This window comes from Podarcis raffonei, chromosome 16, assembly GCF_027172205.1.
Source record: "Podarcis raffonei isolate rPodRaf1 chromosome 16, rPodRaf1.pri, whole genome shotgun sequence".
Taxonomy (NCBI): Eukaryota; Metazoa; Chordata; class Lepidosauria; order Squamata; family Lacertidae; genus Podarcis; species Podarcis raffonei.
This window is the reverse complement of record NC_070617.1, coordinates 4,386,523-4,399,292: the sequence shown is the minus strand read 5'-3', so window position 1 is coordinate 4,399,292 and position 12,770 is coordinate 4,386,523. Positions and strand designations below refer to the sequence as shown.

The 12,770-nt window shown below is 49.0% G+C and overlaps 2 protein-coding genes across 2 annotated transcripts in view; one reads left to right on the top strand and one right to left on the bottom strand.

Moving 5' to 3' along the window:
- LOC128404367 (unconventional myosin-Ie-like) overlaps positions 1–4,208 on the top strand; it is a 55,210-nt gene extending 51,002 nt beyond the window's left edge. Inside the window, exons 26-28 of the mRNA XM_053369903.1 lie at positions 737–929; positions 2,311–2,492; positions 3,621–4,208. Of these exons, the coding sequence (XP_053225878.1) occupies positions 737–929; positions 2,311–2,492; positions 3,621–3,697 (452 nt within the window). The 3' untranslated portion in view covers positions 3,698–4,208. The remainder of the gene's footprint in view (positions 1–736; positions 930–2,310; positions 2,493–3,620) is intronic.
- A 5,370-nt stretch (positions 4,209–9,578) lies between these two features.
- ZNF687 (zinc finger protein 687) overlaps positions 9,579–12,770 on the bottom strand; it is a 33,646-nt gene continuing 30,454 nt past the window's right edge. The window contains exons 8-9 of the mRNA XM_053369902.1: positions 12,393–12,534; positions 9,579–10,952 (exon numbers count right to left, since the gene is read on the bottom strand). Of these exons, the coding sequence (XP_053225877.1) occupies positions 10,485–10,952; positions 12,393–12,534 (610 nt within the window). The 3' untranslated portion in view covers positions 9,579–10,484. The remainder of the gene's footprint in view (positions 10,953–12,392; positions 12,535–12,770) is intronic.

Below are 12,770 nucleotides of genomic sequence, written 5' to 3'. Positions count from 1 at the left end.
CAAGTTACAGGGAACCAGGCAGAGGGCCTTCTTGGTGGTGGCACCTGCCCTGTGGAACGCCCTCCCACCAGATGTCAAAGAGAAAAACAACTTCCAAACTTTTAGAAGACATCTAAAGGCAGCCCTGTTTAGGGAAGCTTTTAATGTTTAATAGGTCATTGTATTTTAGTGTTTTGTTGGAAACCACCCAGAGTGGCTGGGGAAACCCAGCCAGATGGGCGGGTATAAATAATAATAATAATAATAATAATAATAATAATAATAATAATAATAATTATTATTATTATTATTATTAATTACAGGGGATGCTTTGGCTGTTTGCTTTGAGGATATTCCAGAGCAAATACTCAAGAATTCAGGAAGACGGGGAACAAACTCAACTCCTAACACCCCAAATATTTGGGGTGGAGGGGGGGTGGTTAAAAAGGAGCAACCCAACTAGATGGGCGGAGTACAAATAATATAATAATAATTAATGTGCTCAGGAACTGTGAAGAAGAATCTACCCAAGCTGCTGAGAACTTTGATCTGTTTTTAGTAGCTGTAACTTTCTGCATGTTTTAAAGCATCGTTGTGCATCATTACTGATTTTATTGTTCTGTGAACCGCTTTGATGCTTGTTTACAATCAAGCGGTGCGTGGATTTTATGAAATAACCAACCAGCCAAATGGCGACCCACGTTCCCCTCGCAAAGGGTCGGGCGTTGACTCTCTCTTATTTATTCCCCCCCAGCAGGGTCAAAGTGGGGCAACCGCGGGGGTGGCAATGCGGGGACCAGGCCCCCCTTCCAGCAGCGCCTTTCGATGACCAGGCAGGTCAGCATGGAGCAGCCCAGTTTGCCCCGCCAGGGGGCCAGCCCCAGAGCCAAAGTCCTGCCGACTCAGCTGAACCTGGATTTCATGAACGTCCCGGACCAAGGCGTGGCTGGGTGAGCAAGCTGAGTAGACGGTCGTTGGACGTCGCACCTTCCTGATGCTAGACTGAGACTTTGCTTCTCTCTCACACACACTCTGGATTACAGAACTACCATATTTTTAGCTCTGTAAGACACACCAGACCACAAGACGCACCTAGTTTTTGGAGGAGGAAAATCCCTCTTGCTGTTCTGGCTTCTGGGATAGCTGTGCAGCCTGCATTCGCTCCATAAGACGCACACACATTTCCCCTTACTTTTTAGGGGGGGGGTGAGTCTTATAGAGCGAAAAAAACGGTAAATCTTGCCTTCCTTCTCTGATTTTCCTGCTCATTGCCTTGCAACTCCTTTGAACTTTTGCCCAAACCAGTTGATTGACAGTTTTAAGGTGACCAGTAGGCTGCAAAAAAACACCACCACCCCAAAACCAGAAAAACGTATTGCCTTACAACCCAGGTCTTTGGCAAGCTCAGCAGTTTGCCACTTTGCTGCGTAGCTCAGGTCTTTTCTGTGTTTCCTTACTCTCTGGGCCATGAAAGGAGCCAGCTTGTGGGGACACGGGTGGCGCTGTGGGGACACGGGTGGCGCTGTGGGGACATGGGTGGCGCTGTGGGTTAAACCACAGAGCCTAGGACTTGCTGATCAGAAGGTTGGCGGTTCGAATCCCCGTGACAGGGTGAGCTCCCGTTGCTCGGTCCCTGCTCCTGCCAACCTAGCAGTTTGAAAGCACATCAAAGTGCAAGTAGATAAATAGGTTCCGCTCTGGCGGGAAGGTAAACGGCATTTCCGTGCACTGCTCTAGTTCGCCAGAAGTGGCTTAGTCATGCTGGCCACATGACCCGGAAGCTGTACGCCGGCTCCCTCGGCCAATAAAGCAAGATGAGCGCCACAACCCCAGAGTCGGCCACGACTGGACCTAATGGTCAGGGGTCCCTTTACCTTTTAACTTGCATATTTTGTTGTTTTAAGGACTCTCGTTTAGGCCAGGAAACCTGCAGCTGTCCCATAATGGTCACTCACAGTTGGCCATGCTCGCTGAAGGGTCTGAAGGGGGTTGGACTAGATGGGGCCTGATCCAGACTGGCAGGCTGCTCTTAGGTCCTTCTGGAACCTCCAGGTCCAAAGGCAGTCTATCGAGATTCCCAAGTTCCAAAGGGCATTTGGCCACTGTGAGGACAGGATGGTGGCCTGATCCAGAAGACTCTTCTTAAGTTCTCAGGAGTTGTCGTTCAGACCCATCTGGAGGGCCAAAGGCTCTCCCCGCACCCCACCAGCTTTGGAGAGGGCCTTCCTTTCTGGCTGAGGTTGGGATGTGGCAGATCATTTCAGCAGAATTAGGTGGGAAAGGAGAGCTTCCGTTTGCTGCAATCCTGATGCTGACCTCTCTTTTCTCCAGCCTCCAGAGGCGCCTGTCCAAGGAAGCGAAGCCCATCCCAGGAGGAGGCCGGGCCAAGCCCAAGCCCAAGCCGAAACCTCAGCCATGCCTTCCCCAGTGCAGGGCCCTGTACGCCTATGACGCCCAAGACACAGACGAGCTCAGCTTCAATGCCAACGAGCTCATTGAAATAATCAAGGAAGGTAAGCTATCGGCGGTCTTTCTTGGCGAGGTGCATGTGTTGAATGGACCCCGTTTCCCTGCCCAACCTTGAGTTCAGCGGCTGTTGTCCATGATAGCTACTGGAGCCTCCAGGTTCAGGGGCAGTCTAGCTCAGAGTCACATCCAAAACGAGATGGCAGATGAGACGGACCCACTTTGGCCTGCTCTAGCGAAACCACTCCTGTATTTTTTAAATAAGGTCTACCCATTTTTCTTAGGCATCTGGAGGGCACATTAGCCAGCCCTGGCTTATTCGTTTATTTCAACAATTTGTATACCACTTAATTGCCGGGGGTTGGAATAGATGACTCTTTGGGTCCCTTCCAGCTCTACATTTCTACGAATTACAGTGGTACCCCGGGTTACATACGCTTCAGGTTACATACGCTTCAGGTTACAGACTCCGCTAACCCAGAAATAGCACCTCGGGTTAAGAACTTTGCTTCAGGATGAGAACAGAAATCGCGCGGCGGCGGCACAGCAGGAGAGGGAGGCCCCATTAGCTAAATTGGTGCTTCAGGTTAAGAACAGTTTCAGGTTAAGAACGGACCTCTGGAACGAATTAAGTACTTAACCTGAGGTACCACTGAACAGGTGTTGTACAATAAACTTAATAAATAAGAGAGAAAATCAGAAATGACTTTAAATGCCTGCTGGAAATTTTTGAAAGGCGGCTTTTCAAGACAGTGGGGGCTGTCTAATCTCAGACAGAAGATCCACAAAATGTGGCTTCTGCAGTAATGAATGCCTGGTGCCTGGCTGGATCTATCAATTGTAGGTGATGACTGATTACAGTTTCTATCATCCCTGCCCCTGTGTTAAGTGGTGGTGATGGGAGCTATGGCCCCAAAACATCTGGAGCTCCCCATGTTCGTTATCCCTGACATAAGCTCTCGGAGGCAGGTGGAACCTCTGTGTGCCAGGGCAGTCTAGCTGAGTACCAGGTGCAGCAAGCGGCAGGTGGGAGTGCAAATGTTCTGCTTCTGGTGTCCTCTTATCCGCTGGCCCCTTCTGGGAAATTTGGGAGCTATATGGGACTGACTTCTGGTCTGATCCAGCAGAGCTCTTCCGATATCTGAGCTCCTGATTATTATTCCGCCTGTTTGCAGACCGTTCCGGCTGGTGGCAGGGCCGCATCCGTGGCAAAGAAGGCTTGTTCCCATGGAACTACGTGGAGAAAATCTGAGGCGGGCAGACAACTCTCAGCGTTCTCTTCCTAGACTGCCCCCCTCCACCAGCTGCCGTGGACTTTGCAGGCTAGAGAAGGAACTTTGGCCAGCAAAAAGAGCTGCTTCGTGGTTTGGGAGACACCTGCCTTTCTCTGTTCCATTGCACAAGGACAAGGGGTGTGTGTGTTTATTTTATATATATAAATGGCTGCCTTTGAAAGCCATGACAATGCCAGCATGGCTGAACTTTGAAATCAAGAACAGGGTGGGAAAGCGCAGGTCTCCCTTTTTACCCCTCCAGTGGAAGCCGTTTTGTCCGTGAAAACGGGCAGGTTTTTGTTTTTAAGCTTCCAAGCAAGAAAGCCTGTTGTCGCAGGGGGAGCGGTTTGCATTCTGCATATGCACCATGACCGCACGGGAGTCACAGGAGCTCCCTGCAGAATCCTGCTGAGGCCAAGCAAGCGCTGGCATTTAAGCAGGAGTGGGACCACAGAACCTGCGTGCGAAATAAATTATGTGCATCAGGAACCCTTTTCTGTAAATGGGTTTTATTTGATGAAAATGTGGGTCGCTGAATCCTGCCGAATTTCTCAGCAAAGGCCCTGCCCTACACCCCTGCAGTGCAGTCCCCACACATTTCCCAAACGGTGGGAGGGTAAGTGTGTGGAATTGGGGGGGGGGCATTTCATTGCTTCTACTTTGGGAACCAGAGCAGGTAATCTGGGATTACAAATTCCAAGAAGCTTTGGAGGATAAATTGCGAAAGCTTCTTGGAAAGACACGTTGCCAAAGGGCTCCTGCACCTTTTAACAGCTGAGAAAGGAATTTTCAGCAGGTGTGGCGTGAAGCGGGGACTGCACAGGCTGGAAGTACCTGTTCTAAAAGTGCAGGAATGCCGTCGTGTTTTTGTTCCCATCGGGCTACCTTCGAAGGATCTTAGAATTGGGAGTTCCAAGGTCTGGAATAACTTTGTGGTCGCAGGTTGCAGTGGTCAAAGTTGTAGAGAAAGGAAGTCTACGAGTTACATTTATTCGTTTATCTACATTAATTTTTGCTCTCTTTGGCCAAAATGGCTCCCAGGGCAGCTTATGTATGATCCATAAAAGCAAGGCAGCTATGAGAGGGTGTCTTCCTGAGACTTCTGTTTTCAGAGGCTGCGTGTGGAGAATCCTGGTGTTTGTGTAGTTGCCCTCCTGCCCTGATGGGCACATGACGGGGGTTTCTCTAGCCACTGTGGCAAACATGGAAGTGCACTTGATGGAGGTTTGATCTGATCCAGGAGGACTCCTTAAGTGGAAAAAGAGGGGGGTGCATACTGGGAGCAAATGCCATCACTGGGACCATCATTGGGTCACCCCAAATTCACCATCAGATGACATAGCATGTCCATGGCTACAGCCTGCACCAAAAAAAACCACACACCCATTGTTGCATGGGGCCGCAATGGCGCAAAAACGTGGTTACAAAGCATGGATCCACATGGATTCTCAGGATTTTTGCACTGAGCTACCCCAAAATCACCGTCAAACCACATGTCTGTGGCCACAGCATGAACCACAAAAATCACACATCCACTGTTTTGTTCAGAATATTTTTTTTCTTGTTTCCCTCCTCTAAAAACTAGGTGCATCTTATGGAGCGAAAAATACAGTAATCACAGACAGGACAAAATCATGGACTGGAGGGAGCAATGGGGTCCCTCTTGAGAGATTTTACCCACTAAGACGTCTCTTGGCTCTGTTTTTCCCTTGTTGGAAAATAAAGCCATTAGTTTGAGGGAGCCTTAAATAATAAAATACTTCCTACCCCAGACAGGAGGACACATTCAGAGGTGACAGGCCCACAAACGGTGGCACATGTTGGAAGCCCTCCGAAAATCCCGCTCGGGTGCCACACGGACGTTCTCAGTGAGCCAGGTTTAGCTCCAAATTACACGTTTCCTTTTTGAGACTTCCTTCGACGTCAGGATGGGGTTTATTACTCAGCTGAAGCCACAAAAGATGAGCTGGGTTAGTTCACAGGGGGAAGCAGGTGGTGAGAAGGTATCGTTTTTCAGTCCTGGCCCGTTCGCAGCTGCCCTGGGATGGCGAAGGAGTGTATTGCCTCTGAACCGTCACTCCAGATTTGCAAATTTTATTGCTCATAAATTTTTGCTGAGACGCGGGGACTTTAAAGAAAGCTCTTTTGCAAAACTGTAGCTGGCACCACAGCCTCATGGAAAGCAATGACAGGATATTTCTTTCTTGCCCCCCTCCCTCTGTGGAAGGAAGGAGCAAAGGTAAAATCAAAGCACCAGGGATTAATTTCAATTAAGACCAGGTCTGGAGAGGAGTTAAACCACTAGAAGTTTTTAATTGCATTATCAGTACAGTGAAAGGAGTTAACCTGAGAGACTTTTTCAGTGACCAATTTTTTTTTTAATGTAGCATAATATTCAGTTCACAGTCGTGACCCCCCCTGAACCTCCCATGACCCTCCGTAATTTTTCACCTGCTAGAAAACAAATATACAGAATTCAGAGTCTTCTTTTTTTGTTTTTTTGTTTTTTAAAAAGCCCACAAGATATACCTAAAGGCACTGAAGTGCGTGCAAGGTAAGAAAAGAAAGGGGGGGGGGTAAGTTTGGAAGTCAATCTTCAATAATTACAAAGCAATAGATTCTCTTCCGTAGCCCCTAAAATGGTAAGAAAGTTCTATGAAACATCATTTACACTTTCAGCTATTATTATTTTTTAAAAAAATCTTTTTTCTTTAAATTAAAAGGGGGTGGGGTGGAAGATGAGTTAAGTAGGTGTTTTAACAGAGACAAGAAGTTGCCTAAAATAAATGAACACGTTTTACTTAGGAGGAGGAGGAGTGGCACAGCGGGAAGAACCATCAGGGGCTTCTGATGAATAATTCGGAAGCTGAGTTCATCATACGAGATTCATGAGAAGGAACTAAACAGTACTGATCATCTTCTTCCTCATCACCCTCAATTCTGCTTTGGTGAAGCATCTCATTTCCAAAAAGCATCCCCACATAATGGTAGAGTGGATATGATTATTTTTTTAAAGACATTATGAGGACTGCAATCACATAGCTGATGTTACAGAAGTTCTGTAGGGGGGGGGGATGTGAATTTATTGTCTGGCTCCCTCTCCAGCCCTTATGTTGGATCTTCACTGCATTTCCCAAGCTGGACTTGAGGAGGAGACAAAAAGACAGAACACAATCCCATGTCCCTTCTAGGGTGGAAATCCCACCTCTCAAATCTGCACCCAGCAGGATTGTGCAAAGTACCAAAGTATCTGGGGCTTTGAGCATGCAGCTGTTGCGCCACAGACGACCCACACCCTCTTACTCACTTCGCTAACCGCTCAGCCTCTCTTGCTTGGCATGTTTACTAGGAAGTAGGATCCCACTGGGTGCAGGGAGACTGACTTACATGCAGATTCAGGAGTGGGGCTGAGATCCATTGCGGAAGGTTGCCAAAACCAGTTCTGGTGCTAAGGGAGAAAAAGGCATTAAAAGCAGATGGTGGCAGAGAGGGCGAGGGGAGCATTTGAACTCAGATCCATAGGTCACAACAGCAGAGTGCTCTGCTCATCCTGCCCACAGAATCTACAACTCCACTGCCAAAGGAGGAGGAGGAGATGGGGAGAACCAGATGGAGCCCAGTTCTATGAAGAGCCATCTTTCCTTCTTAAGCAAGTGTGAACACAGTAATAAAAAGCATCCCTTTCTCTGGCCTACGCTCTTGCCTGTGATGCGTTACGGTTGGGATTTAAAAAGTTAATAAAGATTGGAAACATAACTTTCAGCCACCCCACCCTTCTTCTTCTCTGGCCCAGAGATGGGAAGCTGGTGGCCCTCCAGATATTTAGCTATGCAGCTTACTGTCTGAATAGCCCTATGGCCAAAAGGCGACAGAGGCCTAAGGCAGGCAGATGTTGGGAACTACAACTCCCATCAGCCCCCAGCCATCTGGAGGGCACAAGGTTGGCAAAGGTTGTTTTAGAGCAGTGTTTCCCAAAGTGTGGTACCTGCCCCCCAACAGGGGTATGTGAAAGGGGTTTCAAAGGGTACACAGAATTTTTTTTCTTTTACTTTAGCACAGGCTTTTTTTTAAGCTGCAAAAAAACAATTCAAAGATTAAAAACATCATTATTAAAAATTCCCCCAAATTATCTTCACCCTCGAAGGGGCAAGCCAGGAAAACGAAACTCTCGGGGGGGGGGGAGTGAAATTGTTTTAAGTTTGCGAAACAGTGACTTAGACGGGCCACAGTCAACTCTTCCTCCCTGCTCTAACCATTTGACAAAACTGAAAAGGGCCTCCATCTTTTCTATCTCTCCAAAACGAATTTAACGGATGTGCAAACTAATATTTTCAGAAACAGGACATTACAACACTCATTACCTTTTTCGTTTTTCTTTTTAGTTAAAAAAAAAGTGTATGTTAACAGATTTGTTTAAAGGACACACGCTGGGTTAATAAGGATTAGTGACGAGTCAAAGACAAATAAAGAAAATCCAAGTTACTAAAATAATCACTTGTGCACATTATTTTTTTTAAAAAAAGAGATCTAAGAGACTCCCTTCCATGGTTTCCTTTTAGACAAAGCACAAAAGTACCCCCTCACAAACCTTTACACATGATCTGATTGTGGGAGGTGTTTTTTTAAAAGCACAGAACTGCCGCTTCCCAAACCTTTATTGAAATATGCAGCTGGAGGCTCAACGTTTGTTAGAATAAAGAGGCAGCAATTATATGCTGTTTTCTTGGTCACAAAACCTCGGAATGATCATCTACAGAAGGGACTTCAAGTTCTGGAGGCAGTGGGTTTTTCTGAGGTGGAGGGTGAGGGCAGAGACTCAAGATCATGATTAATTGCTAAATCAGCATGATATAGACAAACACCCCCTTTGGCAGTGAAGTTTGTCAATACATGATTAACGCAGCCGATCCAACCGCCAGGGGAGGCTGGCATACCATTAAGTGTCGACAGAGAGGATGGAGAGGTGTGTTATATATTTGCACAAAGGTTTGATTTGTTTGTTTTAAACACGGGTCATTGACCTTAATCAAGAGACTGTCCATCGTAAAATTCTCTCCTGAGAGATCCCCACTGAAATTGGACACGAGCGATGGAAGAGCACAGGCCCAAAACGTCCCGGCGGATTGAGAATGGGGTCAAGCGAAGCCTTCCTAACCCTTTTGCAATTAAGGGCAGAAATGGGGCACCAGCATTTTATGCGAGGGGTGGGGGGGAGGGGGCAAGCATTTGAATCCCCCAGCTGTAGCTGAAAAAGTTACAGCCGTGTCCGTATCCCTCCACCTGGGTTGCCGATCAGACATGTATCTGGTCACTACAGCTGCCTTTTCGTTTTCTGTTAAGGGTGGAGGCAATATTAACCTCTGCCTCCCGTCCACACCTCCTCAGCAATGGATTTTCCTGGCCACCAAATATTAGGAAGTTATGGCTGTGGATACACACACCCATTTTGAACCTTCTGGAGGTCCCCAACACCACCCTTAAGCTGACACACAAACACACAGAGCCTCATCTGCCTCCTAACCCCCGGTTTCATTCTCCGTTCAACCCTTGGGAAAAGCTGGAAGACGTGGCACGTAGTTTGGCAGGTAGGTCTGGGATGCGGAGGGCAATGACTGCTGACCGAGTGCCCATTGTAACAGCGATGGAGAAGCCTCTATCCTCCCCAAACGCTGCTGGCCTCCCAGCAGCCAACATGCCCAGTGCTCAGGGCTGACAGTGGGAGTTGCAAGACAGGCACCCCAGATAAACCCCAATCCCTGGTCTGGATTCTCATCCACACAGCACACACTGTGAGCCAAACACCAATAACGCTGGGGGTTATGTGTGTTTGGTTTGCTTTTTAAAACTCTGCCCCTTGGAAAGGGTAGCGCTAATGTACGAAAAAAGGAGTCAGTATTACGATCAGGGCGGAGGGAAACGCCGTGCTTCGGAGAGGCGGAAGAATCGACCCATGATTCCGACTGAGAAGGGCGAGGGGAGAACAGAGGCACTAACCTGTAGCTAATTGCGACTTCCCGTCCTGCAGCTGCGAACATGATTTAAAAAATAAAAATGACGACAAAACAGGAAAGGTGAAGCTGAAACGAATCCCTCTTTTCGAGGAGGGAAGAGAAGAACTAAAACCCAGGAAGCTTTTGGAAATCCTGGAGGGGAGAAAAGAGGGTGGTGGAAAGAGTGGGAGGGGGCAAAATCAGAGGGGAGGGAGGGAGGGAGGCGGTGGCAGCACCGAGGGGGCAATGCAACGGGGTCATGCACTGGGATGGGTTAGTGCCCCTCTGCCCCTGGGCAGGGAGCAGGAATTGGAAAGGAAGAAGAGGAGCATCACGAGGCTTCGCCTGCCTTTTCCAGTGACCAGCAAGCAAAGCCGACGGGAAGTTCTTGCCAGCAAAGGCAAGGCAGGCACCCCTGCGTACAGCAGCTTTAATCCACTGGGGCTCAGGGTCCTATTCCTCAGCACCACCAGGTGTAATGCTTCTTCCTTGCCTTCTGCCCCACGGTATAACCCCAAACTGAAGGAGTTAATAAAAAACAGTAACAAGACACCCCACAACCGAGGTTCCAAGCCAACAGCAGAGACAGCTGCTTATAAATAAGGCTCCTTGCCGCCCCCCCTCACAATCACAGCTTATTAAGAAGTGAGGCATTGGGGGGGGGGTGCACCACTGCTCCCACCCAGACCTCGGGGCGCTGATCAACCTCCGACCGCTGTCCCTGGCAGAGGGGCAAGGCAGAGCCTCCTGTGCACACACTCCTGCCCCCCCCAAACTAGTTCTCTGCCCCCACGTTCTGCCGAGCTTTGATGAAGGCCATTCCGTGGGTGCGGAAGTGAGTCTTGAGGTTGAGCTGGGTGTCGAAGCCCTTGCCGCAGACGGTGCACGAGAGCTTCCCCTCTTCGGCCGGCGGGGAGCCTTCCTCGGCGTCGCCCCCCCGGGGGCTGGAGCCCCCCGCATCGCCCGACCCCCGCTTCTTCTTGTGGGTGATGAAGCGGTGGCGGTTGAGGGAGACCTGAGAGGTGAAGCAGAGCCCGCACTCGCGACACTGGTGGGCGCTCTCCCCTGTCCTGTGCTGGGGGATGTGCTCCTGGAAGTCGGCCGCCGAACACGCCACGTAGCCGCACTTGCGGCAGTGGAACTTCCGGTCGCCCCTGGGGGTCTTCGAAGGCGGGGTGGTGCTGTCCGGCTCCTCGCTGCACGAGTCCCCTTCGTCGGAGAGCTTTCGCTTCCGGCCAGACGCCTGGGGGGGGGGAGGGAAGTCTTTATTTTTATATATACAGTGGTGCCTCGGATTACATACGCTTCAGGTTACAGACGCCGCTAACCCAGAAATAGTACCTCGGGTTAAGAACTTTGCTTCAGGATGAGAACAGAAATCGGGCTCCGGTGGCGCAGCAGCAGCAGGAGGCCCCATTAGCCTAAGTGGTGCTTCAGGTTAAGAACAGTTTCAGGTTAAGAACGGACCTCCGGAACGAATTAAGTACTTAACCCGAGGTATTACTGTATACTGTATTTTTCGCTCCATAAGACACACTTTTTTCTTCCTAAAAAGTAAGGGGAAATGTATCTGCGTCTTATGGGGCGAATGCGTGGTCCCTGGAGCCGAATTGCCCAGGAGCAAAAAACAGATCATGCTTTTTTTTTTGAAAGTGGGAAGTGAGTGTTGAAACAAAGCCCCTGATTGTTTGCCGATCAGGGAGAGAGATAAGGGACACTAGAGATAAAGGAGGCTGCCTGGGAGGGGGGAGGTAAAGACAGCAAACTTGCAAAGGGGGGAAACAGGAAGACTAAAGCAATAAGGAGAGAAATTTGAAGAAAAGGAGGAGCAAAAAACTGTTCCAGCTAAGGAAAAGATACTACACTAAGGCAAACAAGAGGGAAGGGAATGTTGAAAGGAAGCAGCTGATTGGTGGGATCGGGAGAGAGATAAGGGAGGCTAGAGATAAAGGAGGCTGCCTGGGAGGGGGAAGTAAAAGCCCATGGATCCTCAGGATTTTTGCATTGGGTCACCCCAAATTCACCATCAGATCACATGTCTGTGGCCACAGCATGAACCACAAAAATCACACAACCACTGTTTTGTTCAGAATATTTTTTTTCTTGTTTTCCTCCTCTAAAAACTAGGTGTGTCTTATGGTCAGATGCATCTTATGGAGCGAAAAATACGGTGTGTATATATGCTTGGTGTCTAGCATGCCGTAGGGCTGATCCTGCTAGCCATGCAAGCAAGAATAACATCATGAGCACCTTTGCTTCTCAGCAAATAAAAACCAAGAGGCAGCGGCATGGTTCTAGTCCTCAGGGCTGAGCAAAGGGGTGGTGGGGTAGACCTGGGGAGGTGTGTGGCAAAGATTCTGGACACAGAGAGGAACTGAACCCTACTGGGCAGTACAATCCTGACCAGGTGCAACAGCAGGGAACATAGAGTTTGTAAATTAAGAGTTAACTCTGTTGTCAGAATGGCAGCCCATGGTCCGTGTAGCTCAGCACTGCCTGCAGTGAGCGGCAGAGGCTCTCCAGATTTTCAGACAGGGAGTGTCCCCTGCATGCCAGGCAAGGGCTCAGTCACGGAAGAATCCACCCTCCCTCAAAAGAAAAGCAAGATTCTAGTCCTCATGTAGGGAAATAGCAACATGGGAAGTGGTTTTGCATCGAGTCTGACATTTGCCACCCCCTGTACCTGCGAGTTCCTGGCACCCATGCGGGTGATCAGCACCTCTTGGCTGCGGGTCTCATCGGTCACCTTGATGCCATGACGCACCTCGATGTGTTTCTCAAGGATGAGGCGGCTGCTGAAGGTCCGCTTGCCTTCTGTGCAGTACCTGGGGTAGGAGGAGGAAAGGGGGAGCAGTGAGAAGCCAGTAGAGGCGGTGAAAGGGAAGGGAGGTGGGTTTATATCTTGATTTTATTCTGTGAAGCACCCTGAGCCCCTCGGGCATAGGGTGCTATATAAATTCAATAAATAAAAATAAAAATAATAGAAGGCTGTTTCTGGTGGCTGCATTACAAAGTGCTTCAGAAGTAGGCTGGGAAGAGAAGTGCAAAGCTCAGAGTGCAG